The sequence below is a fragment of the Carettochelys insculpta genome, chromosome 2 (assembly GCF_033958435.1).
Source record: "Carettochelys insculpta isolate YL-2023 chromosome 2, ASM3395843v1, whole genome shotgun sequence".
Lineage (NCBI taxonomy): Eukaryota > Metazoa > Chordata > Testudines > Carettochelyidae > Carettochelys > Carettochelys insculpta.
In genome coordinates, this window is record NC_134138.1 from 212218063 (window position 1) to 212244535 (window position 26473).

At 44.9% G+C, this 26473-nt stretch overlaps 1 protein-coding gene across 1 annotated transcript in view; it reads left to right on the top strand.

The window, feature by feature from the left end:
• TBC1D5 (TBC1 domain family member 5) overlaps window positions 1–26473 on the top strand; it is a 560176-nt gene that overhangs the window by 480211 nt on the left and 53492 nt on the right. Inside the window, exon 22 of the mRNA XM_074984496.1 lies at window positions 8303–8466. Coding sequence (XP_074840597.1) covers window positions 8303–8466 — 164 coding nt within the window. The remainder of the gene's footprint in view (window positions 1–8302; window positions 8467–26473) is intronic.

Here is a 26473-nt window from a genome sequence, read left to right on the forward strand (position 1 = left end):
TGTTTCATTGTTCAAATCTCTTGAACTCATTTAAGTAATCCCTCTGTAGGATAGTGTTATTGTCCAGTTCACTGAGCTCCTTGCTATATTTTTTTCTACTGTCAGGATATGCAGATTATTTATAGGTATTGATTTATTTTAATCTTTTCAGTAAACTGTTCCTTTTTTGCAATCTATATGATGCTAAGGTATTTACCAGAAGGACAGTTTGCTGCCCTTTTCCATTTCGTGTGTGATTTATGGTTTCTTGTGGGTTAGTCCTGTGAGAACACGTGAAGATAATTTCACTTTTACAGCTCACCTTTTCCATTATGTGGGTTAAACTGAAAACATGGTATTGTTATTTGCATGCTTGGTGCTGTGATGTGTTCCAAGTCCCATATATCTCTTTCTGCATCCATTGATGTTATCTGGAAATCTATTGCTGCATCATCTGCTGACCCACAGTGTTCGCAAATGTAGTTAAAACTGGTTGACTGAAAAGGCATTCAATGGCAGCATACGTAATATGAGGTCTATCGCTTTTTTCATGTTGTTGTTTGTTTCAGTTATCCTCAACAAGTATGAAGTTATCTAGTCATCGCTTATTTAGGAGGAAAATAACTTGTTTAGCCTACCTTTTATATGTTATATATTTGTTTCTTTCTTCGCATTCTGTCTTTGATTTCACACTCTCCACCCAATAAGATACTATTTATTTTTAGTATTTATGTTTCCCAGCCATGGCTGGAGATCCACTAAATATACCCTGTAGATTACATTGTGGCTATACATTTTTGTAAGAAAGTCTGTCAGCCATTGTGATGGGTCAGAAAAACAGGTGGAATACAAACTCTTAAGATTTTTTTTTTCAGTCAAAGCTGCCAACTTGAATTGTATTCAGAAATGACTTGAAAGACCGTACACTGCAGGTGTTGTGTGCCTCCTTCACTGCCCCCTGACAGGTATAGATGGAGCCGTGCCAGTTGCTCCATTCTTTCTTTCTCTGAAAGAGTTTACTTAATTTGGGGTGATTATGCCTCAGTGCTTTCTCACAGGAGATACACTTTCATCCTGTACTACCCATCTTCCTTTTGATGTACGCATAATGCTGCTGTGATAAAGTTTGCATAAGGGCTAGCTGCTGAAACTGAATCCAGACATGATGGGATGTTATGTTGGTTGTCTGGGGCAAGGTGTAATAGATAGATGGATAGATATCTACCTTTTCAGTTGCGGGAAGAGTTATCTTTTGTTAACAAACACTGTCACAGGGCCTACTCAATCCTAGCTATTTTAGATATCCAAAGGGAAGTAGTATCCAATACTGTTCTTACTCATCTTCCTCATTGAAGGAGGTTGGAACTTCTCCTCTGTACCCTGATTGCTTCCTAATTTTGTCACCTCCAGAGTAGCTTACTGCGTGAAGGACTCAACATGAGCCAACACTTGAAACCTCTTACTAGCATGAATAGAATGCGGCTTCCAGCTTGCTTCGTCGTGGTTTTTCACATGGAATATATTAGAGCAGTGCTCCATCTGCACTAGATCACAGAGTCTTTACAAGTCTAATTCAAGGTGCTCATGATCTATATGGGTCTATGTCAATTCAGTATAAATCCTGGCTACCTTGGAGATTGCCTCTTTTCTAGAGCTGAGAATAGGAGAGATGATTGATTATTGTTGCTGCTATTATCTAAAGCTTCAAGATTTAAATAATTAAGGGATTGATGGAGTCAGAGCACTTTCCTTTTGCAGCCCTTGACTCAGCAACTCATTTATCCCATCAAAGCCTACTGTTTTTTTCCCAGTTTTTTCCTAAGGGAGAGGACTTTAGCTCTTGAAGGCTATTCTGAGTGAAACCTGGTGATGCCTTTTAATTGACACTATATTAGATTTTTTTTTTGTATCAATGTGGGGTTTTTTTATTTGTATATTACCAAGAAAGCATCATAGGCCACTTTATAAACTAAAGTACTCGGAAGAACATTTATTAACTCTCCCCCTCCCCCCAAAAAAATGGTGCCATATAAGGCCAGTTTTCTTTTGAATACAATCTTCAATCCCCATCACCTCAATTTATAATGATCCCAATTAGAATACCAAATCTGGGATTAAAAAAATAGCTGAAATGTAATGAAGTTTGAATTCAAACTAAATTTCAAATCCAAGACTAGTGAGTCAGGCTCTTCTCTGGTTTTTTTTTTTTTTTTTTAGTCATAAATAAAATACAAAAATATAAGTCAGATGATGTTTTAGAGCAGTAGGCCAAAAGTGGTTGCATAAATAGAAAAGTGCAGGAGTCATCTTGAACTGTGTTGTTCCTTAGCAGTGTTTGCCATGGTGATGGTTTCATGTTTTATCAAGAAGGTTGTCTTTTAGTTCCATTTTGGTTTAGAATCATTGTCATCTCAGAATCCTACTAAACATTGCTTTCTAGTAGAATATCAATATCAGGTGTTCAAAATGTATGTTCATTCATTTATTTAGACAGTTATTCAGAGTGTTTTAATGTGTAACTCAACATACTACCCAAAGCCTCTTTTGCTTACATAAAACAGCATTTTTGCCAAATCAGTCTTTTTTTCTTTTTTTCATCTTGAGGTACTTTATCCTTTTAAAGGGTTTTGGTGATTTTTACTATTTCTGCTTTCACTCTTGAGAAGTTTTGCCCACTGTCTTGCATTGTAATTTGTGGAACTGAAGCTTTGGGTTTTCCTCACAATGATATCTGCCATTCCTCGTAGTATTTGCAGCTGAAGTAAGATTGCCCACAGCCACCATCTCCCACACTTGCCAATGAGGCTGAAGCCTCGTTGCCTTCAGGAAAGATGGTGGCTGCTTAGTGAACATGAGAAGATCTGGGCAGAGAGGGAGAAAATGGAGGGGGGAGATGTGTTAGAGGATGGGACAGGAAGCCCTGAGACACAGAAAGCAGGGACATGTAGGGAGAAAGAGGCAGACTTGGGAGAATTGAGGAGAGGAAGGCCAAGGGACATTGATATAAGTGTGTGTGAGAAAATAGGGAAAAGGTTTATTAATCACCATGTCTACCCCTCAGGAAACTTGATTGAACATTCAAATCAGTCCTGCCTACATTGTGTCCAGTTATCCATCATTTCCGTGTATAGTGTCTTGTTTATAGTTGTGTCTTGGCCAGTTCTTCAAATAAGCTTTCAGTGTAATTTATTGATTTAAATAGTGTTTTAATTTGAAGTCTTCCTCCCAAGATCACAGGTTTGTTTAGGTTTATACTTTCCCTTATGGAAATCTAGGATTTTTCATCAAAATATTAAACCACCAGAACAGTGTGAACTTGGGGGTGCAATTAATGTTGACAACTTTCTAATGGCACAAAACCAAACACCCGTATCCTGCCCCTTGTCAGAGAGAGGCCCTGCTGTCTGCTCACTCCATCCCCCCTCTCCTTGTGGCTTGTTCTCTCCCAACCTCACTCACTTCCACTGGTCTGGGAAAGAGAATTAGGGTGCTGGAGATGGTTGATAGCGCCAGCTGAGAAGTGTGGGCTCTAAGATGTGGTTCAGGCATGAGGGACTTTGGGTGCAGGAGGGAGCTCTGGGCTGTGGCAAGAGGGCAGGGTGCAAGGTGTGGGCTCTGGGAGAGAGTTGGTGAGCATGAGAGGACTCTGGCATGAACTAGGGAGTTGGTCTGCGGCAGGTGATGGGGGTCCTAGTGGCATTTACCCCAGCTTCCACAAAGCATCCAGCAGGTTCCTTCACTCTCTAGGAACATGCGTGGCCAAAGAAGCTCCATGCACTGCCCTTCCACAGACTCTGCCTCCTCAGTTCCCGTTGGTTGTGGTTCCCAGGCAGTGGGGAGCTGCAGAGCTGGCATTAGGGGCAGGGGCTGAATGCAGAGTCTTCCTGCACCCGAGAGTGGCAGGGAGCATGTCGTGGCTTCCAGGAGCCAAAGTACGCAGGGAGCTTCCCTTTGCTTCAGGTCCCTGCTGCTCCACCAAGCAAACTTTTAACAGGATAGTCGGTACTGCCAAGTAGAGCCACGAGGGTCCCTTTTCAACGAGGCCTTCCTGACAAAAGACAGATGCCTGGAAGCTGTAGGTGCAGTATGTACTGCAAGTATCAGAATGCTTGAATATCAGAATCAGTATCTATAGAGAGACCCAGCCAACCAAAGTTTCAGATGTCTAAGAGACTTTGCAGGGATGGACAGCATTCTTGGATTGAGTCTGGAGATGGCATTGCACATTGCTAATGAATTTTCCAAATACATATGAAACCAAAAAGTAAGCTGGTGTTCCCTAGTCTCTTCATTTTGATTAATCCATGGTGTTAATGTTCCATGGTGGGTTTTGGTGTCTTTCTTGCTCTCCACAGCCTCTTCTATCTTGGCTTTCTATAGTAGTTTTATATTGTGTTATTTCTAGGTCATGAGATGTGAATTTATTATGGAAATACATTTCAAGGTATAAAACTGCAGTCCATACAGAAGGGAAGAACATGATCCTCACCAGAGAGTCATCATGCTTTCAAAATAGTTTAAGTAACAATCATTACAAAATACAGGCCATGCTAGCAGCTGTATGCAATTATATATAGCATACACAAGAGTGAAACTGGCATAAAAGGCTGGAACAGCAATAATATTTTTGTAAAAACAAGGGCAGATTTGTAAGAAGTGTTATCAGAAAGCCACTGAGTAACTGTGTCGGTGTATGTGGGCCACTTCCTTTGTGTGAATCATTTTTGGCTTCACAGAGTTCAGTAAAACAAAAGGGATTTATAGTCACAACTGTTAACGATACCATCTGATGACTATAAAGCATACACTGAACTCACAGGTAAGCATGCATAAAATCATACATAAACCCCTGTTTAATTTGCCATATTGCAGAAACTGTGGATCCCACAATATTCTGCTTCCACTGCAATTTTTTCAGCCAGGTACCTGACAGTGGGAGCTCCGCTATGCGTGGGGCTGACAGCAGTACACCAGTTTCCCAGCGCTAACAGCAGAATCCCCATCACCAGGACTGATGGGAGAAGCCCCGCATATCAGTGATTGTAATATAGATGCAGCAGAATGTTTGCTTACCAAATAATTAATAGGTATAACATTGTACTTGGGTGCTTATATTGTTCCAGCATTTTTTTTTTCTTAAATAAAAAGGCTTTCTCTGGCTTTCCCAAATTATTGCAATTAATACAGATCTGTTATTACTTTTCTGCCATTTTCTATGTCTTTTGTGCACAACTCATCCATGATTATATGACAATCATTTCACAATTCAAGCAGGGCCTAAATTATATCTTGGTTCACAGAAGCAGCAAAATCAGAAAAGAGAAGTGAGAGAAAGTAATATAGAAGACTATAAAGAATCCTAGTCAATTATTTATTGTGTCATTTTTCACTGCAGTGATATTTAACGTTCCTTTCAAAATAGGATTTTATATCCCCCACACTAGATCCACCTTACCATCCGCACCTTTAAAAACAAAAAAGCTTTTTTTAAAAAACCTTAGCTCTGCTTTTATCCTCCTTACTACTTCATCTTTGTAGCACTAGTAACAGCAAAGCACTAATGAAAACTGGTGGGATAGTTTTTGGTATGAGACTATGAAAACATTATTTTAAATAAACAGTATTAAACGCAAGCCTGTTGACATAACTAAACATTTTGTTTCTTGCCAAGGCTAATACTGTTGGTAGTTCAGGAATTGTCATGTTGCATCAAATCAGTGGGCCATGTAATCCAGTATCTTCTCTCTGAGGGTGGCCCGTACCACATGCTTCAATGAAAGGTGCAAAAAAGAAAAAAAAAAAACACAGTAAACTGCACCCTATGAAGGCCTCATCCTAATCTCTGATTGTTGCAGAGTGGCTTAAGCCATGAAGCATGAGATTTTTGTATTCCTTCCCAAAATGTGTTCAACATTAACCATAATTCCGTTAGACTTCCTTTCTATCAGTAGAAATGCCCAGACTTTCTTTAAATCTGAAGTTCTTGGCTGAAACATCATCCTATGGCAATTATGCATTGTGTAAATAGCTTTTTCTTTGTTAGTTTTGAATTTGCCATCATTTGTCACTGTCATTGAAGGTCTCCTTGTTCCTGAGTGCTGTGGGACAGGGAGAAGAGAAGCTCTTGGCCTACATCCACTATATTATTCATTTTTAGACATATTGTTCCTCTCATAAAACCATTGTAATATTCCAGTTTAATCAACCTCAACAGTGGAGATGGGAGCTGCTTTAGCTCTCTGAATATCTAAACTCTTTCAGGGACCTTGAAATTTTTCCCCTGCTCTAAATCAAAATTGCATAAGATTTGGAGAAGTGTAACTTCACCTGCAAACTTTAGACAAGTGGGAAAAAAAAAGTTTTACATAATGTTCAGTGGAAACAAACGTTTCTTTTTAGAGTTTCTATCTCCTTATCTTCATAATGCTACAGCTCCATTGCTGAGAACTTTGATTGGGTCAGCTATTAAGAGGAAGAGTATAACGTCCATTGAGTGTGCTCTGAGCTTTCAATATTCTGATGGATATATTATAAACTGTGCATCAGAGGAAGTGGACTGAGTAAGACATAGGATATGTTTACACTGCAATTAAAAACCCACACCAGCCCACACCAGCTGATTTGGGTGTATGGGGCTTGGGCTGAGGTGCTATTTAATTGCAAGATAGATTTCCGGGCTCAGGCTACAGCCTGGCTCTGGGACCCTCCCTCTTTTCAGGGTCCTAGAGTCGAGGCTACAGCTAAAGCCTGTAGATCTATACTGCAGTTAAACAAGCCTGCAATTCAAACCCCACAAGCTTAAGTCAGCTGGCACAGGCCAGCTATAGGGGTCTAACCACAGTGTGGACATATACACAGACTTTAAGCACCTAATAAATGATATAATGTGCCTGGTGTCCTGCCCTACATTTATATGTCATTTTATTACAAGTTGAAGAGCCAGGAGCTCTCCATAATAACACTGTGAATTCAATTCATTTTATTTTAATTACATGTTACAGCATTGTCTGGCATACTTGATGCTGCACAGGCATAGGAATATACAGTCAGAATATATATGTATGTATGTATGTTATATATGTTTCATTTTCTATATATATGTATTATATATATAAAATATATGTTAAAACATGCATATAAACATATATAATATATATGTTAAAACATATGTATGTTTTAATATATATAAACATATGTATGTATGTTAGCGCTCCATCACTGCAGATATGTTAGCGCTCCGTCACTGCAGTAGAAAATACATTTTGGGGTTAGGGGATCAGAAAGGGCTTTCTTTTTTATACTTACTTAGCAACCCTAGTAAGCTTAACATGCATTCGTATGGATTTCTGTGGACCCGTTGAAACAAATAGTTTGATAGTGTCATTTGTAAAGGAAAGTATTTGAGAATTCAGGCAACTTCCTATGAATTTGGTGTAACTTCTCAAAGTGAAATAGACATCTTATCAGTTTGTTTTACATTTATGCAGGATGACTAAACTGAACTGCGTCAATTAAAATATGTGTTAAACTATTTATCTTCTAGTTCCTTTCTTAATCATAGTGCCTGAGCTATAGTTAAACAAATCAACTCCCAATGATGGAAGGAAAGTAGAAAATAGAGTATCATAAAGTCTTTTTATATGTATGCATATATAATATAGATATGAATTCGTTAAACAAAATCCTTTTCCACGCCCATCTCATTTTCTCCCACTACATGTTGTGTGTAAGACAGAAGGCTCCACATCATTCTTCTTATATTAAGTACATGTGTCATACAAATTACTAAGTTATCACTAGGTATCATATGTGCTTATTAAAATTTGGTATTGTCTATGCTCTCTCACTAGAAACATATAGAGGCCTGTAGATCAGAGTAGTTCTGCATGGCTGTGTGTAGATTGTTGAGAATTGTTGGCAAAAGGTGCTCTAATTGTGCAATGCATTTGAATATCCTCTGCTGACAGTTCTGTTGGCAGAGGCTTTACCAACATTTGGACCATCCACACGGGGCAAAATGTCAGGAAAATCCCCTCTGCCAACACATCCCTTCTTCCTCATGGAACAAGGAAGACCAGGACATCACCAGAAGGCTCCCAACACTGCAGTCTTCTGTTGGGAGACCAGAGGTCTCCCAACAGTAGCCTGCAATCTAGACATAGCCCCCATGTCACCATGCATCCAGACACACTTTAATTTTGTAAAATCTCATTCTGTGTTGATTTTGTTATGAATTTCAGCGAGTGCCACCTGAGACAGAAAGTACTTGACAGAGCACTTTTTCACTGATTTAATGTTTTGCTGTTATATGCTTCTTTAACAGGCCAAAGTTCAAAAAATGTCAGCTCATCGCCAAGCATAGAGAGCTTGTCTGCTGGACGTGAATACACAGGATCTCCTCCTTTATCTGCATCCAAGAAAGATTCTTTTTTCAGTACTATCTCGCGCTCTCGCTCCCACAGCAAAACTATGGGCAGAAAAGAGTCTGTAAGTTCATGAACATTGTGAGCTGGTTTTCTTTTGGTGGGATTTTCCATGACACATTGTTTCACTTATTGCAGCAGTTCTCAAATTTTTGGTCAGGAACTCATTTAATGTTTTCACAAGGGCTGTTGTAGAATTGCTGGAGTTGAAGCTGAAGGCTGAGCCCCTCTTCCTGGAGTCAAATCCGAAGCCTAAGCCTTCAGCTACAGATGGTGGGCTTCAGCTCCAGGCCCTCCCCCACACACCTGGGACTAAAGCCTGTGGGTTTTGACTTTGCCCACCATTCTCAGGACAGCAGGGATTGGGATCAGGTTTTCCTACCTCTACACCCCACCTGGGGCAGCAAAGCTTGGGCTCAGGCTTTGGGTTCAGTCCTCAGCTCCTGGGTTGTGTAGTAATTTCTATTGTCAAATGGGGGTCATGATGCAATGAAGTTTGAGAACTCCTGACTTATTGGAATTGATTATTTTTGCATTTGAAATATTCCCCAAGCAGAAATTAATAACAAAACTTAAATCACTGAAAATATTTGTACAAATTGAACCTTTCTAGTCCAGCACACTCTTGTCCAGCAACATCCATAATCCAGCATGATTTGAGTTAGCTGGATGAAAACTTCTTGTGGGTATGGCCAAATTTCCCTTGGTCCCATAAAGTTTGTTTACAGCCACCAGTCCAGTCCTGGCTCTCAATGTTCTATGCTGTTGTTTAACTGTAATTTACCTCTAAATGTCTTCAAGAGCCCAGTAAGCACTGGAAGTGTTGGTAATGTGGTAGATAATATTGACCTCCCATGGTCTGTCAATTCTCTCGTTCGGCACCTATCAAGTCCCAAGGATGCCGGAATAGAGGTTCAACCTGCATAATAATTTCTGCTAAATAGTATCCACTTGCTACCCTCAGCTCCACAACTCTACTTTAATCTTCTGAGGTCTCTGAAAGTCTCTTTTGAGCCAGATGAGAGGAGAGACTCCTGCAAGTTCATTTCTGTCTTTAGACTTCAGGAATGGAGCCAAAACTAACAAATGCTTCATAATAGTTCAACTTTATAAGCATCAGACCTATATATGTCCATCTTTTCCCCCTCAAATTCCTTTATCTGGTAGAGGTTTCCCACAATGCCTGTCACATAGGCATCCTTCAATGACAATTACACCTCCCAAGCAGCCACATTTTAAGCCACATGAAATTCTTATTTAAACTGTTTGTTGCTTTCATCTAAGGAAATCTGCCAGTGTGGTAGGTGCCATATAAGAACTTAGTAAAGACCTTAGCAATGTAGCCTGACTAATCTTTTATGTCACGGAAGCAAGCTCCTTCACAGAAACAAAAAATAACTTTAAAAAATGCTTCAGTCATTGGCTTCACAGTCTTTCTGATTGTTAAAGACATAAATATGTAAAGAAAGGGAAAAGTGTAAAGTTTTTTGCTCAAAATGTGTGCCAAAATTTGAATTTTCTGTGTTTCTACAAATTCATATTGATAGAATTTCCTGTTAATTTCACCAAATAGTAGCTGTAATAGCAAAATTGCTGTACTATATCAAAAATTTCAAAAATCAGAGCTCCAAGAAATACAAACGCACAGTGGTAAGTTAAAGACTGGCTGAAAACGTTAATTGTGAATTTCAAAGTTTTAACCATGAGAGCCCTAAGATTTCAAATAATATAGATTGTTCTGATTAGTATTTAAAGTTTGCTGCCTTAATGGAGAAGTGGAGTTTTAATATTTTTTAATTTAATTTAAGACATTACCTGCCTGTTTTTCAAATGAAGAAAACACATCCATTCAGCTTTTTATTCAGCTCTGTTCAAGCAATATACTGGGCCCAGATCTACACTAAAAGGGAAGGTTGAATTATGAAACACAACCCCAGCTATGTTAATTACATGGCTTAAGTTGATGTACCTTAATTCAAACTTCTATGCTGTCTCCGCTGTGGGAGGTCAAGAGGAGCAACCTCTCTTACTGACATCCCTTATTTCTCACAAGGGGAAGGAATACCAGCACCGATGGGGATCCCTGTGAGTTCGATTTGGCATGTCCCTATCAGACGCACTAAATCAAACTCTGGAGGATCAATTGTGGCTGTGTTGATGTTTCCCATAGTGAAGACATATCCTGGGAATAGCAGACATTGGGAGGTGGGGTTATTTCATGCATTTTCCTTTTACTAGTGTGCTTAAAGACACAAGTATGTAAGTAGGGCATTTCCAGTTCCAAGAATAAGTCGCACTTGAACTGTTCTAGTCTACTTTGCTCTGTGCAGGTTGACTTCCTGCACGTACAAGGAGCCTTATATGTAGATCAGCTTGCAGAAACCGAGCCCAAGAATGCAGAAAACATTAATTTTTGGGGACTGCCTATGGCACAGTGGAGTTAAACGATAGGACAGAAACCTTACATTTCTCCCCCTTCTTCCTTGGATGAAATGAAACAGAACAAAACATATTACTTAACATGCATTTGTGTAGGGATTTTAATATGTATATTGTATAGATGTAGTTTAATGGGATCTGAATTTGAGCCAATTATGTGGCCTGGCTATCATGCTTAACTCATGTGTAAATGGAGTTTGACTGATGCTTTTTTTTTGTACTGCAGCTAGCTAGCAGATGTACCCAGCATGGCTCTGTTCTTTAAATGAAGTTGCTTTCTTCTGCTCCCAGCCCCAACCTCTCCCTTCTGTCCCTGTGTTGGGGGATCGGGTTGGATTCTGATTCCTGTCCTGCCAATGACTCTCCTCAGAGGGTGGTGATTAGTTTGGGCTGCAGTTCCAAGCCCCCATCACCTGTCCCCAGATTGGGGAACAGGTCAGTCTGCGGCTCCTGTCCCCTGCTGCCTGTATTTGAGGTGGTGCAATTTGGGCTGTGGCTCCTAATCCCCCTGCCTGTCCTCATAGGTGGCTGGCATCTGGGTGAGCTGGGGTGGAGGGGGGTTGCCCAAGCCTGAGCTCTGGGAGGTGGGAGAGGACCAGGGAACAGAGCAGGGTTTCTGACCCTAGTGTGTTGCGAGGGCTAATTGTCGGGCTGGAGGGCGTTTGCAGGGGAGCATCAGGGCTCCCCCTGTAGAGCATGGGGGCACATTGTCCAGGGGCAGGCAGCGTCGAGAGCCCCACCTCTACATTGCCACAGTTTTTTTGCTGTAGCTGCCCCTAGTGGTCACTTTGTGGTATTGCTGTTCCCTGCATTCATTGCCCCCAGTGGTGAGTCTGAAGTATGTCATCCCTCCTGTCAGTGCACCTCCTTTTCCAGGCCCTGGGAAATCCTGGGATTTCAGGCACGTCCCACTTTCTGGGTGCAATCGAACCCTGACCTTGGTTTAGGTAAGAGGAAGCTGAACACCAAATTTTGTGGTCATAGCTCTTATGGTTTAAGAGGAGTTCTTAACAAACATAGCACTGATGGACAGACGCTCTAAAATATACAGTCGATTCTAGATTATGAGAATTTTCTATGATCCACTCATTCTCAGAGTCTATTGGGAATTCCATTGTACAGTTTCTGAGTGATTCATTTCCAGCACTTCTGGCATTTCTTTGTATTTCCCTTTCTTAATTTCACTGAATGATCGGAAAAGAGGTTGTGGGAGGGAATGTTTCAGTGGAGTAAATTTGTAGTCTCTTTGTTGAGGTCCATTTATGAATGCTCAGAGTCACCAGTAAATTCATATCATTGCAATCTAAGCAGAGGACATATTTTCCTAAGGGTTTTTTCAATTGCATCATATGCTTTACAGTGTCGTACCTCAGAACTAAAGAAACAAGGCAGTGTGTACTTCAGACTAGCAAACCTATGTCCCTGTAGTCAACTTTTTGACTATGTTGTTATAAAACAAAAAAGTATTTCATGTCAGGTCAGCAACTAATGGAAAAGTTTTACTTAAATTTGCTTTTTGTTGCTGAAAAGTGTCGTTTGTATTTCCTCATATGAAAATTCTTAGTTATCTAGGTCAGAGGTGAAAGGGGGAGGACAAACAGTGTACCACACCGTCCCAAAATAGATGAAGTAAATTTCTCTCAGGCCAGTGATTTATAGACGCTTCATTGAGAACTGTTTCCAGAAGGAAAAAGTGGGAAAGGACTTGAAAGCATATTGGGTTCACTTTATTAATGAATGTATTTACAGTATTATATTGTGTGTGATCTTTTGGTAGATGGTAATTGTACTACTGTTAGCTATTTTGTACATTTTGCCTATCCTAATTATATTATGGATTATGTCCAAGAATTTTTTCGTGGAAAGTGATTCTAGTGTGCACTTAAGTCACACATCAGTCATTTTTTAAAAATTGTTTTCATGTATATAAACACCATCCATTATTAATTTTGTGTACACCGGAAAAACACATTTCCCATCCTCAGAGGAAATGGATGAGAGGAGGAAAAACTATACATAGCAACCCATCCTTAGAGTGAGAAAATTGCAGGAATTTAGTCCCGTGCTCAGAAGTAGAGCAGGTAAATTATGTAAATAATGCAGTTTGTGAACCTAAAACAATTAGCAGATTCATGTTACCTCCAGTAGTTTCAACAAAAATGAAAATCTGAATGTTTCAGATATGTCAAAATGAAACATTTCATTTCAACTCGATTTGATTTTTTGTTTGTTTGTTTTGACTTCAGGCATTTTGACAGAAACAAAGGATTAGACTTTCAGAATGCTTAAAAGAGTGGAGGGCCACCTCCTTTATGCAAGACCATTTAACTCTGGAATCAGGGTACTCACATGAGATGTGGCATACTCATTCTCATGCATCTAACGAAGCAGGTCTTCGCCCACAAAAGCTTATGCTCCAAAATATCTGTTAGTGTATAAGGTGCCACAGGACGTCTTGTTCTCAAAGATACAGACTAACATGGCTACCTCTCTGATACTTGTGAATGAATAGGAATTACCGCTGTGAATGACAATGACTAGTTGTTGAGTCAGGGAAAGAGAGTGAGAATGGCTCTGTCTACACCCTAGTAGTTAAGGCATGGGGTGGCAGATGCTTCCCATATTTGGAGGAGGCTGGCCCAAGTGCCAGAAGCTCAACTGGCACCCAGACCCTGGTTCCACCCTGAGGCCCTGCTCCTTCTCAAGTTCCTCCCCTTCAATGCCCTGCGCATGCTGTACCACTGCTTCTTCCTCCATTAGGCCCTCTTGCTCCCTGCATCCTTCCTCTTCTCCAACTACCTCTCCCATGAGGCTCAACATCGCCACCTCCAAGGTCCTCCCATCTTCTTCATCCTTTTGCCCCCTGTGAGATCCCTTCTCCTGACACAGGTCGAGTCCTTTGTCTCCTCCACATGCTCCTTCCTCTTAGCTCTCTGATCCTCCCCCAAACCAAACACTCCCCTTGCCCGGCTTGAATAATTACAAAAACTTGGGAGGAGAAGTCACTGTCCCCATGTAATCCGAATTGCTGCTTAATGCTTACCAGACAGAGGGGTGCGGTGTACTGTGGGGAACTTGCAGGAGAGGTGGAAAGGGCAGAGCAGGGACAGGAGGAGGCAGAGTGCAGTTAGGGACACCACAGCCCAGGCATCTAGCTTCTGAAAGTCATTGTGTTGGTAGCTACACCTGAAGGGAGGCTTAAGCTTCCCAGCATCTTAACTCCACTACCTGTGGTTTAAGAACATTCACACAGTATGTGGGATACCCAAGCGTAAGTCCCTGATCTGATGACTAATTCAAAAGCAGAGATTGACCTAAACCAGCATACCCCATAACTCAGTGGGTAGACCACTTCCTGCAGTGTGTGGAGACTCATGTTAAAGTCCTTTCCCTATATGCAGCAAAGCAGAGAATTGCCTCCTTAGTCCCAGACAAGTACCCTAACCCCTGGGCTAAAAGTTGTAAGGGAGGTTATTCTCTCCACTCACCCAAGTTTTGTTTTTCGGTGACTCAATTTTTTTTTCTTTTATTCCCGCCCCCCCCCCAAAAAAAAAAACAAACACCATTTTCAATTTGACTTGGAACTAAACTCGTAGGCTACGTCTACACTTGCACATTACGTCGAAGTAGCCTATTTCAAAGTAAGAACATGGAAATAGGCTACTTCAATGAATATCGTCTACGTGTCCTCCAGGGCTGGCAAAGTCGACGTTCAATGTCAAAGTAGCAAAGGGGAACGTCGAAAAGAGCTGCCCTGGAAGGAAATGCAGAGTGTCTACACACACAAGGACCCTCTTTCGAAATAAGGGGCCAGGACAGACCGTGGACCAGGTCACAGAGCACACTAGCCCTTCCGGGGCAGCTGCAAGACGCTCCTTTAAAGGGCCCCTCCCAGACGCACCCGGCCTGCACAGCACGAGGTCTGCAGAGTAGTAGCTACTCTCTCGCAGACCAAGTCACAGCAGATATGGACACCCAGCTGCAGCAGGAAGTGGAGGCCCTCCAGGTAGTCATCCAGGGGGCAAGCTCCCTGCTAGGTGCTGCCCGGGAGGCCGCCCAGTGGCTCCTGCCAGAGGAGCCCACCCCGGAGGCAGACAGGGACGCCCCTGACCACCGGGCTCCCCTCTTCCTCCCTCACCGGCTGCTCCCCCACCTCTGGAGCTACCCCACCAGCTCTGAGTGGTGGGAGCAGCTCGTCATGTGGGAGTGGGACGACGATATGTGGCTCCGGAACTTCTGCATGTGCCGGCAGACCTTTCTCAAGCTCTGCCAGTGGCTCACCCCAGCACTGAGGCACCATGACACCCAGATGCGGCGGGCCCTCCCCGTCGAGAGGAGGGTCGCAATAGCTGTCTGGAAGCTGGCCACTCCAGACAGCTATCGCTCTGTGGGACACCAGTTTGGAGTGGGAAAGGCCATGGTCGGGGTCCTCGTCATGGAGGTAAGGAGGCCTGGGCACGCACCCACTGGGGGGCGTGGGGGCTGGCTGTGGGCTTGGGGAGGGAGGGATGGGGGGAGGGAGGAGCCGGGTGTGGGGCTGGAAAGGGAGGGGTACTGGGGAGGGATGGGCTGGGCAAGTGTGGTACACAGGGAGGTGCCTGGGAGGGGGGCCTGGGGGAAGGGCCCCGGGGCACCCTGCACAGCCTCATGGGCACCTGTGTTCCCTCCCCACAGGTGGTCCGTGCGCTTAACACCATGTTGCTCCAGAAAGTTGTCCGACGCTGGGACCTGGATGCAGCCGTCGCCGGATTCGCCTCCATGGGGTTCCCCAACTGCTTCGGGGCTCTGGATGGGACCCACATCCTCATCCACGCCCCGGACCACAGCGGAGGAAGATGCATCAACCACAGTGGCTAGCACTCTGTGGTCCTGGAGGCCCTGGTGGACAGTCAGGGCCGCTTCCAGGACGTGTACGTGGGCTGGCCCGGCTGCACACACGATGCCTGTGTTTTTAGGAACTCGGGCCTGTGCTGCCAGCTGGATGTGGGGACCTACATCCACCAGAGGGAGATCCCTCTGGGGGACACCACCGTGCCCCTCTGCCTCTTGGCGGACACGGCCTACCCCCTCCAGCCCTGGCTTATGTGCCCGTACACCGGCCACCTCAACGCCAGCCAGGAGGGGTTCAATGCCCACCTGAGCCATGCCCACCAGGTGGTGGAGAGAACATTTGGCCGTCTGAAGGGCCGCTGGAGGTGCCTCCTTGCCCAACTGAACGTCAGCCTGCAAAACATCCCCCAGGGTGTGGGCACGTGCTGCAAGCTCCACAACATCGTTGAGAGCAAGGGGGAGGCTTTCATCCAGGGGTGGGCAGTCGACGCTAGCACGGGCTTCCCTCAGCCGGCCGCCACACCCAGCTGCCAAGCCCACCATGAGGGGGTACGGGTCCACGAGGCCCTGCGGGCTCACTTCAATCAGGGAGACCCCTGAGCACCTCCCTGGCCTTCCCCAGAAGACCCCCACACACACACACAGCTTGCAATGCCCGCACACCGCCCCCAACAAGCACACGACTCCAGCTTTTTGGAAAATAAAACTTTTTTTTAAACTGGATAACTTGTTTGATTAAACAAAGAAACTGCAACTAATCTACAAAAAGGGGGACAACTATATACAAAAAGGGGGACAACTATATACATGGGCCAACAGCTGAGCCGTCCACCGGGCCCCCATCAGTCCGGGGTGGGGGTAGAGGGGCACGAGCCCCAGAGGGTACAGCTTGCAACCCTCCCTCCCCATGTCCGTGGTCCCCAGTGTGGCCGACTGGGGCTGGGAGGACCGGCAGGTAGGGCCGGGATGCCTCCACTGGCCGGTCTTCAGCCACAGTGGGCTCTGTGGAGCTTGCCGGTGGTGAGGCAGGTGGGGCGGCAGGCGGGGCAGCAGGCGGCAAGGCGGGTGGAGTGGTAGGCGGGGCAGCAGGCGGCGAGGCGGGTGGAGCGGTAGGTGGGGTAGCAAGCAGCGAGGCGGGTAGAGCGGCGGGGAGGGCGGCCCAGGGGGCAGCGGGGGGCGGGAGCTGGGCAACGGCCTCCCGGATCGACCCAGCTATGTCCCTGAAAACACCCATAAAGTCCTCCCACGCCGCCCACCACCGGGTGGACTCCTCTCGCTCGAAGTGGAGTCTTCCCTCTGCCACCTCTGTCTGCCGCCGGAGAGCTGCCAGCAGCTGAGGGTCCACTGGGGCCATCCCAAGAGTCTGGCGGTGGCAGGACCGTCCTGCTGGCCTTGGGGGTGTCTCCGGCCGCTGGCGGTGGCTGGCCTCCGGTTGGCTGTCGGGGACAACGGACGGTGCCTGGCTGGCTGGGGCGTCCGATGCTGCAGCCGGAGAGAGGGAGAGAGGGAGGGGACGGCTGTTAGTCCAGTGCCCTGGCCTGTGGCCCGTTCTCCCCGCCCCCTCTTGGGTGCTGTGTCTCCGTCCCTGTCGGTGGGTTTGATGTCCCTGTTGGCTGTTGCCATGGCATTGTCCCCCCGCCCCCGGGGTCAAGACTGAGTTCTGTCCATGGGTACGGGTGCTGACGGGCTCTGATGGCCGTGCCGCTGTCCTGGGACTGTACTGTGGCTGGGCATTCGCGGGTTGGGGTCCGCTGGGGGTGTGTGAGGCTCCCGGTCATGGCTGGTGCCCCTGCCCTGTGGCCCATGGGTGTGTGCTCTGTGGGGTGCGTACCTGACCATCCATTGCCGCGGTCAGGGGAAGCCCGGTGGGTGGATGCCCGGCTGGTGCTCCAGCAAGGGAGGTCAATGAGGACCCCCCCCCGCTGCTGGACCCCTCCTCCGCTGTCCCGAGGGGGGGCCCCTCGGGTGGGCCCTGGGGTGCGGGGCTGGCCTCCGGGCTGGCCTCCGGCTCCAAGGCCTGCTGGGGCTCGTTGGCCATGGTGTCAAGGGTGGCCGGGGCGGGGAAGAGGTGTCCCGGGGGCCCAGGATGGCCCTGAGCTCCCTGTAATAGGGGCAAGTGGCGGGGGCAGCCCCAGACCGGCTGGCCGAGTCCCGGGCCCGGGCGTACCGCTGCTGCAGCTCCTTCACTTTACTCTGGACATGATCCGGAGTGCGGGCAGGGCGACCCCGGGCAACCAGGCCCTCAGCCAGTCGGGCAAACGCTTCTGCATTCCACCGCTTGCTCCCCATCACATGGAGCACCTCCTCCTCGCCCCGGAGCCCCAGCAGGTCTCAGAGCTCAGCCTCTGACCAGGAGAGGCCCCGCGTCCTTTTGGCCCCCCGCCTGGCTGCTGGGGGTGCCTGGGTCCCCTCAGTAGGGGAGCCCTGGGGGTGCTCGGGGGCTGGCTGGAGGCCATGGGTAAAGGCAGCGGGGATCGGGGCCTGTGAGAAGCGTGCAGGGCTATCATGTGCCTGTGCGCTGCCTGCACACTCTCAGCTTCCTGCCACAGGAAATCCGGATCGGTGGTGCCTTTAAGGCTGCTGCGTGTAGGGACGATATAGCCCCGCAGGGGCTGGACAGAGCGTCTCTCAACCCCTCAGCTGATGGCTGCCATGGAAGACCCCGCAATTTTGAAGTAGCGGGACGCGGATCGTCTACACACACCCTACTTCAATGTTAAACGACTTCGACATCTCGCTGCCTAACATCGAAATAGCATCTGGCGCATGTAGACATGACGGGTGCTATTTTGACGTTGGGCTGGCTACTTCGAAGTAGCCAGCTAGTGTAGATGCACCCGTAATGTTTTTCAGAATTGGAGCAAACCCAAAAATATGCGATTTGTCTAGCTAAAGAGAATATGCTGTTGTTTCAAGGTTGTTACAAAATAAATTCAGGTGTAGCTTGCATACATTTTCCAAGTTCTGAGATATGACCACTACAGGATGCCTCCAACTTACAAATGAGTTGCGTTCCAAAGGTTTGTTTATAAATAGGTGTTTGTAACTCAGAACACATTTTTTCAATCGAAACAGTGTTATGAATGGTAGTTAGGTTTCTAGGCTAGCCCACAAAAGCTTATTTAACCCATAATGTAGCTGAAATACTGTATATTTACAATGAAAAATAGCACAAACTGTTCTTTATTGAACCTTGAATGCTGGTGCCCTAGGAAAGGCAGGTTTAATTAGAAGATGATGAGGAAGTAGATGGACATTCTGAAGGGGACTTTGCAGCATCTCTGGCCACAAACACCAACCCTTTGCTGGCACTGCTCCGGGTCCTGCAGCCAGGCTCAGCCATCGACTGCTGGCCCCCACAGGCTGCACCCAGCCCCTGCTCACCAGGAGGCGATGAGTGGCGCAAGCATGGACTGGAAGACCCTGAAAGAGCAGGGGCCAGCTGAGCACCTGGTTGCTGGAGAATGCCACTTCTCTCCAGTGGCTGGCTGTATGTCCCCACCCCATGCTCCTCCAGAGTCACTTGTGCTGCTCACCACTGCCTGTGCCTCTTGCCTTCTCCCCTGAGGCTGCAGGTGAGCTTTTGATCGTATGTGTGGATGTTCATGAGTAGACATTTGTAACTGGGGGAGTACCTGTACATTGGACTTTCCTCAGAAAGAGCCTGGTCAGAACTGATTCTTAACTTGATTCACTGCCTCTAGCAGAATCACTTTGGCAAGGAGGAGCAAGATTCCTGGTGAGGGTCTCTTGTCTCCTAAAACAACAAGATTCCTGTGAAATGAAAACAAGGGCTGAGAAAGTGATATATTTCTTAAATCCAAAGACTGATGAAAATAGGTGCATGGTTACTGCCTTCAGAGACACATACTACTTAATTTTTAGGTGAAGGTATGGATGCTGGAAGTAGTAGTTCTGGGGGAGCTGCTCCACCCTGGCTTAAAGTGGTGTCCATCATATTCAGGGTTTACAGTTTGATTCAATGGCGCTTAGTACCCTTGCTTTGCAAATTGTTCCAGCACCCCTAGCTGAAGGCCCTCTCTAGGCAGCAATACTTGTAGGGGAAAGACACTAGCGCCATCTCCCCACAAGCAGGAGCAACTTAACTGTAATGTGAAAAGCAGTCTTGTGCCCTTCATTCTCCCAGCAGCAGCAGCAGCAGTCATGATGGAATAGAGCTCTGGAGTAATTTCTTCTCGTTATCGATCTCTCCCGCCCTTTGAGCCAAGTGGGGAAAATTGGACAGGTTTGCAGCCCTTCGTTTCTCATTGTCATCACCTCCCTTAAATACACGCATTAAGAACAATCAGTTCCTGTTCTTGGCAAATAGCAGAGCTGACTAGCTCTTAGTTTTGGCAAAAGCTGAAGCTGTCTGACACCTGTCTCTGGCAGGAGCTATTGGGGTTGGCTTTCGGCCACAAAGAAGTGTTAAGATGGAAACTGTTGTATCCAAGATTATTGTTAGCCTTATTGACTGTTTCTCCGGTTTGACTTAAGGGGTACCATCACATATACAATTTTTCTCCCTGTGCATGCAATTGTCTCTGGGTCAAGGGGTTAATGTTTGTGATTTATATAACCTGCCTGGCTGGTTAGAATTTGATTGTAGGTACCTGTACAAATCTTAGACAAACAGATGTATGCTGGTGTTCTCCACGAGGCCTGGGCTACACTACAAATGTGTTGGTACAATGACATCACTCAGGGGTGTGGAAAATGGACATTGTTGTACCAACCTAACCCTCAGTGCAGACAGTTCTGTCTCAGTAGGAGAAGTCCTCCCACCAACACAGCCACAACCTCTGAGGGAAGTGAAATATGTCCACCGTCAGGATACGCTCTCCTGTTATTAGAGCCCTAGGAGGATATAAAAATGTGGATCTGCATCTGATCCACATCTGCCAGAGTTAACCCATGATCTGTTAGATGTCGTTTACCAGTACCTGCACTCAGCACCAGCACCCCCCCTCACAAGGCGGGGGGGGGGAAGCGATGGAGGTGGTTTGTGCAGGAAAGAGATATCATGATAGTACAGACTGGGAGTAAGGGGCAGTACAAGAGCGAGGTCACAAGGAGAAGGGGAGAGGCATGGAGGGAGGGTTGGAGGAGAAGAGCACATCACATCGTGCTCCTGGAGTCTGGTGAGTGATGGCATATGGCAGCAGCTGTGTGTGTGGCATCAAAGTGGGGTGGAGGGGCAGGCACCAGGCCCCTGCCCACTCTGATGCCCAGGCAAGGAGGAAACCTTGCTGCCCAAGAGCCAGCAAACTGCCAGTGCTGTCAGGACAGGCATGGCAGGAAGCTCGTGCTGCCCGAGGACACAAGCTGCTGGACAGGACGTGACGCAGTGAGCAGGTGCTGCACAGACCCAACTCCAACCTGCCACCATCCCCAGGCACTGGCTGCTGGGCAGTAGTCCTGAGCACACCTCACCTAAGGAAGGCGTAGAATCGCCATCATTGGAGGTATTTCAGAGCAGGTTAAACAAACATCCATCAGGGATTATCTAGATCAGGGTTTCTCAACCACTGGGTCAGGACCCAAACATGGGTCGCAATTACATTTCAAAAGGGTAGCGGCAGGGCTGAGCGGCTCCACAGGTGGCTATTAAGAAACGAGTCACACTCCTGAAGTGTTTCTCAACTTCTTAATTGGGTTAACTGCAGTCAGGCAGTTAAGCCAATCAATCAAATTGAGAACCATTCCAGCTGCAGGGCAGAGAACTGCATACCTGAGGAGCAGCACCCAGCTCTGGTAAGGTGGGGGCCTGAGTCCGAGGTTGGAAGGGAGGGCAGAGCTGATCAGCTCCCTTGCTTCCAGCCTCTGCACAAGGTGGAGTCCCCGCAGCTCCCAAGCAGGGTTCCCATGGCTGGCACGGCGGGCGGGACTCTTCCCCAGCTGGCTCCCAGCCACGGCAGGGAGGGTCAGTGTCTCCCCCTGGGCCAGAGCTCTGTCCCAGCTGGCTTCCTGCCGTGGTAGTTTGGGTCCGCCCCAACCTCAGCCAGCTTCCAGCTGCGGGTGGGGGGTTTCCCCTCATAATGGCCGGGGTTCCCACATCTGGCACTACTGGCTGGGGCTCCATGCCCCATCCGTGGAGATCCCTGTGCCTCCCATAGCTCCCTTCAGCCTCTGAGTGACTCCTAGCTCCTGAGTGTGATTCCTCCAGCCCTTTGCACCCCCTGAGCGTGACTCCCCTAGCCCCCGCTAGACCCCTCCAGCTCCTGAGTATGATTCCACTGAGTGAGACACCCTTAGCCCCTTCAGCCCCTGAGTGTGACTCCCCTAGCCCCCTCTAGACCTCTCCAGCCCCTGAGTATGACTCCACTGAGTGAGACACCGCTAGCCCCCTCTAGCCCCCTCCAGCTGGAGTGTGACTCCCCAAGCCCCCAGTTGGTGGGGTTTAAGCTGGGGAGAGCAGTTTGGGGGTGAGAGTCTTTCCACCACCACAGCTCTGACTAACTATAGTAAATGTATTATTATTTGATTAATATATTTCCCCTTTTCGATGAAGTAACTATCTTGAATATAAACATGAGAGGGCACAATTTTATATTCTTGCCTCAGGCGCAAAATTAGCTAAGTTGCCTTGGATTGTCAGGTCTTCCTTAATTGTCAAAATGGGTCCACATCTCAAAAAGGTTGGGAGCAGATGATCTAGATGGATAGTGTCTGGTGCTATCGTGAGGGCAGGGGACTGGAATCGATGACCTTTCAAGGACCCTTCCAGATCTAGTGTTCTATGATTCTATTCCAAGCTGCCCAGGCCAGGTGCTGTAGGCTAGAGAGCACCAGTGAGTAGAGCCCTGCACGGTTGTATTTCCATTTAGTTCTCTGTCCGTAAACATGGTCTAGAGATGCCCACATCCACTGAGTCATATATCCGCAGATATAAAGCAGATATCCATGAATTTGTAGAGCTCTACTCATCACCATAGGTAGTGTCTTCTCTAAGCACTACAGAGGCACAGTTGTACTCATGTACACGAACTCTGGGACTTGCATTTTGATAACACCTCAGAAAATCAAGCCACTGATTTAGCTGCCTCACTTCAAACACTTAAGTGTGACAATTTTGGACTACAAAACATAAAAATCCAGGGGGAAGACAGGGTAGATAGTGATGACTATTATATCAGATACATGTCTTTTAGTAGCAGTTTCCTTTTTGCATTTTATACAATTCTATAAGCTGAGACTTTATTTCCATGCACATTTCATGTGAACTAAATTTTCTTTAAACTTCTAATATATTTTAACAAAGTATTTGTGAATTGATACGTAACATGTACCTCACATTAATTCAGAAAGACAAATGTACCAATGGAATGCACTTTTCCTAATGACAGTTAAAGTGTTCCTAGAAATGATATAAGTTAAATTGTTGTTATAGCTTCTTAATGAACTTATAAATGTTCTCCTGTAACATCTCATTGCTTAATCAGTAGTTTGGGATTTGCTAGGTGTAATATAAAAAAGTCACATGCACTGACATTTGAGTTTTGTGTGTTAAGTTGATAAATTGATCTTAAATGGTAATTTATATTTCAGGAGATTTTCCAGCTTTGCCATTTTGATGTAATTATCTTGATTTTGGTTTGAGGCCAAATTCAATTCAGACACTTGGAACTTGGCATTTGTTTAGTTTTTCAATGCCATTCTAACCTTGGAAATAGACAGAATGCATTTAAGTCTGACAGGCTGCCAGGTCATTTGACCAAGGCTTATAGACTTACATTTTAGATTTGTTTGTAACTATTGCACTGTTTCCATTTTTCTTCCTTACATAGCCACAGAATTACTGTTACTCAGATGAAAGACCTGTGAACACCAGGAAAAGAAATGTCTTATAAAATAAGCCTTTTCTTGTAAATATTTATATATTGACAAGTTTATGTAATTTTTTTAAAAAGGTATCTGTATTCATGAATGACGGTTTCATAATCAGCTGTTACACATCTCAAGTAGTTCTATTTAAATATAAACAACTATGGTGGGATAAAGGCAGGAAGTGAATTTCTAGGAAGTTGTACCAAGAAGTTAGAGATGAAATTTCTATACATTAGGGCTACATCTACACTTGCATTCCTCTTTTGAAAGAGGAATGCAAATGAGGGAAGTCACAAATGCAAGTGAGGTACTGATTTACATATCTTGTGTTTCATTTACATAATATCTTTTCAAAAGAGATTCTTTCAAAAGGAAAAAAAAAAGCATTGTAGACAAGGCTCTTTCGAAAATAAACCCTGTCTTCGAAAGAGCCCTTATTTCTAATTTTTGTTAAGAAATAAGGTTCTTTTGAAGATGGGGTTTATTTTCAAAAGAGCCCTGTCTACACTCCTATTTTTCTTTCAAAAGAATCTCTTCTGAAAAGAGATTATGCAAATGAAGCACAAGACAGGTAAATCAGTGTCTCATTTTCATTTTCAATTTCCCTCATTTGCATTCCTCTCTTGAAAGAGGAATGCAAGTGTGGGTGCAGCCACAGTGAATAAGACTACAAGAAAGCCATACTGTTTTTCAGCCATATCTATATAGTTTGGTAGAAGGCACAAACGGTTTTACAATTTTTAAACATAATTTTGTTGGTGGTTGCTAGGCAATATGCAATAAAATTTCAAAATTTTTCGATTTGAAGCTCTGGCTTGGAGGCTCTGGGTAAAGTTGTCACAGTGCCTATGTGATTTAGGAGGCTCAAGGCCCTTTTCCTTAAATGACATAAGCCTTTGGAAGCCCAAGTCACATTGGCATGCAAAATCAATGGGACTTGTTCTCCTAAGTTGCTTAGGCACTTGTGTAATTTTTTATCTTCTGCCGTTTTTCTCTTTAAGCTATGTAAAGCTATATCTAAGCTTCAGGCTTGTGTCAGGAGCATGGAGGTTTCCCAACAACAGTCTGCCTCTCTGGGAGTGTCCTGCCGACATCCCAGTAATCATCATTCTCTGAGGAAGAAGGGGTGTCTCAGCAGAGAAGGTTCTTCCTGATGTGTGGCCCTGTATGGATGGGCCAAATGTCAGGTATGCCTCTCCCAATGGAACTACCAGCAGGAGGTATGCAAATGAGTTGCATATCTTTTGCCAACAGTTATCTACAGTCTAGACATAGCCTAATAGTTCACCTGAGTTTCCATTTTTGCACAGATTAGAATAATGAACTGGACTCTCACAAATAATCTGTACAATACATTCAAATCTAGATTTTTTTTTCTTGTTGAAATAATTTATAGTTTTGTATGTCAATTTAGGATATTGCACAATTCTTTTATGTTCATTTAAATGACGTTTTCTCCCCATGCAAATAACAGCTCTTGTACTTTTACTATAGCAAGTTAGTGTAAATATTTACATTTGTAAATGTTTTGAAGCTTTGCATAATTATATTTAAGTATTACCCTTCTTAAATTCTGACCATGATAATCAGAGCTCCTAAAAGATCTTAATAAATAAAGAGGACCAACTCCAAAACTGGATATTGAATCGTATTATAAATCACATCACTGAACAAACGTATCATATGGAATAGAGAATATTTTATTTTGAACTTTTATGCAGCTGATGCTTAAGCAAGAGTTTTAAGTGAATAAAATCTAGTGGTTGAATAAATCTAGCATATTTAACTGGCAATTAGGAGGACTGAAATGTTGCTCCTGGTATACTGTTTCATAATTAGACACAAACATTTCTTTTCATATTCAAATCCACATCCACAAAAAATCACCTGTGAAAGCTAATTGATAAATTATTTGATGACATTAATCTATAACAATTATGCTGTTGGAATTATTAATAAAAGAATAGATGGAGAAAATATTGTAAGTAGAGAATTTAAAGACAGCAAAAATTGCATAAATATATCTGGCAGACAATTCAATTACATTTTATTGACTATTTTAGAAACACAATGTCAGAACGTAATACATTCACTTGATTCACTCCAGAAATATATGGGTTAAAGAACATTTAGCATCTTATTTCAAAGATCTTCAACTTTTGGGGGACTTCTTTAAGAATACATAATACTATGATTGACTGTTTTCATCTCACAGTAGTCTTACAGTCCTTAATGCATGTATATAGAATCATACAACTGGAAGGAACTTCAAGAGTTCATCAAGTCCAGTCCCCCGAACTTAATAGCTTTAATTTCTAGAATTAAACGCAACCAACCAACCAACCTTAATAATCAAATAATCATAATAGGAAAACACAAATCAGAAATCTCCCTATTTCATTTATTTATTGATAATAATTTCCGTGATAGTCATCCCTGTATCATCTAAGCACCTGCATTTGGATGTAAAAGGCATATCACAATAAGATTTTTTAACATATTACAGATCATATGTACAATGATGCCTATACCCGAGTAGTGACTTATTCAGGTAGTTATGGGTTCTTTTGCAACCACAGCAGCCATTAATCCCCACTGTAGTCAGAAACCTAAGTGGCTCTGTTCCAGCTCACAACACCCAGAGAGGAGACCTAGGACCAGTCGCGTGACATGGCTGGGTGAGTGTGGGGCGTGCTCACTCTCCAACCCCTGCCCTCCACGCTGAGCTGGTATTTAGACTACAATGCCACAGCAGAGGCTGCTGCTGAGGGTGCCTCACTTGACCACAACAAGAAAAACTTAGTATAGTCCACTCATTGAATCTTAAGGTTCATCTGCTCTTGTCACAGCTACTTATTACCAGAATTTCTATTCTAGGGGTCATGTCCCATTCTTCATTCCCTTTTCAGTTTTTTATATCTAGCTAAATTTGGTAGATTTGTTGTCAGTCTGGGCATAATTTGTATTCTACATCA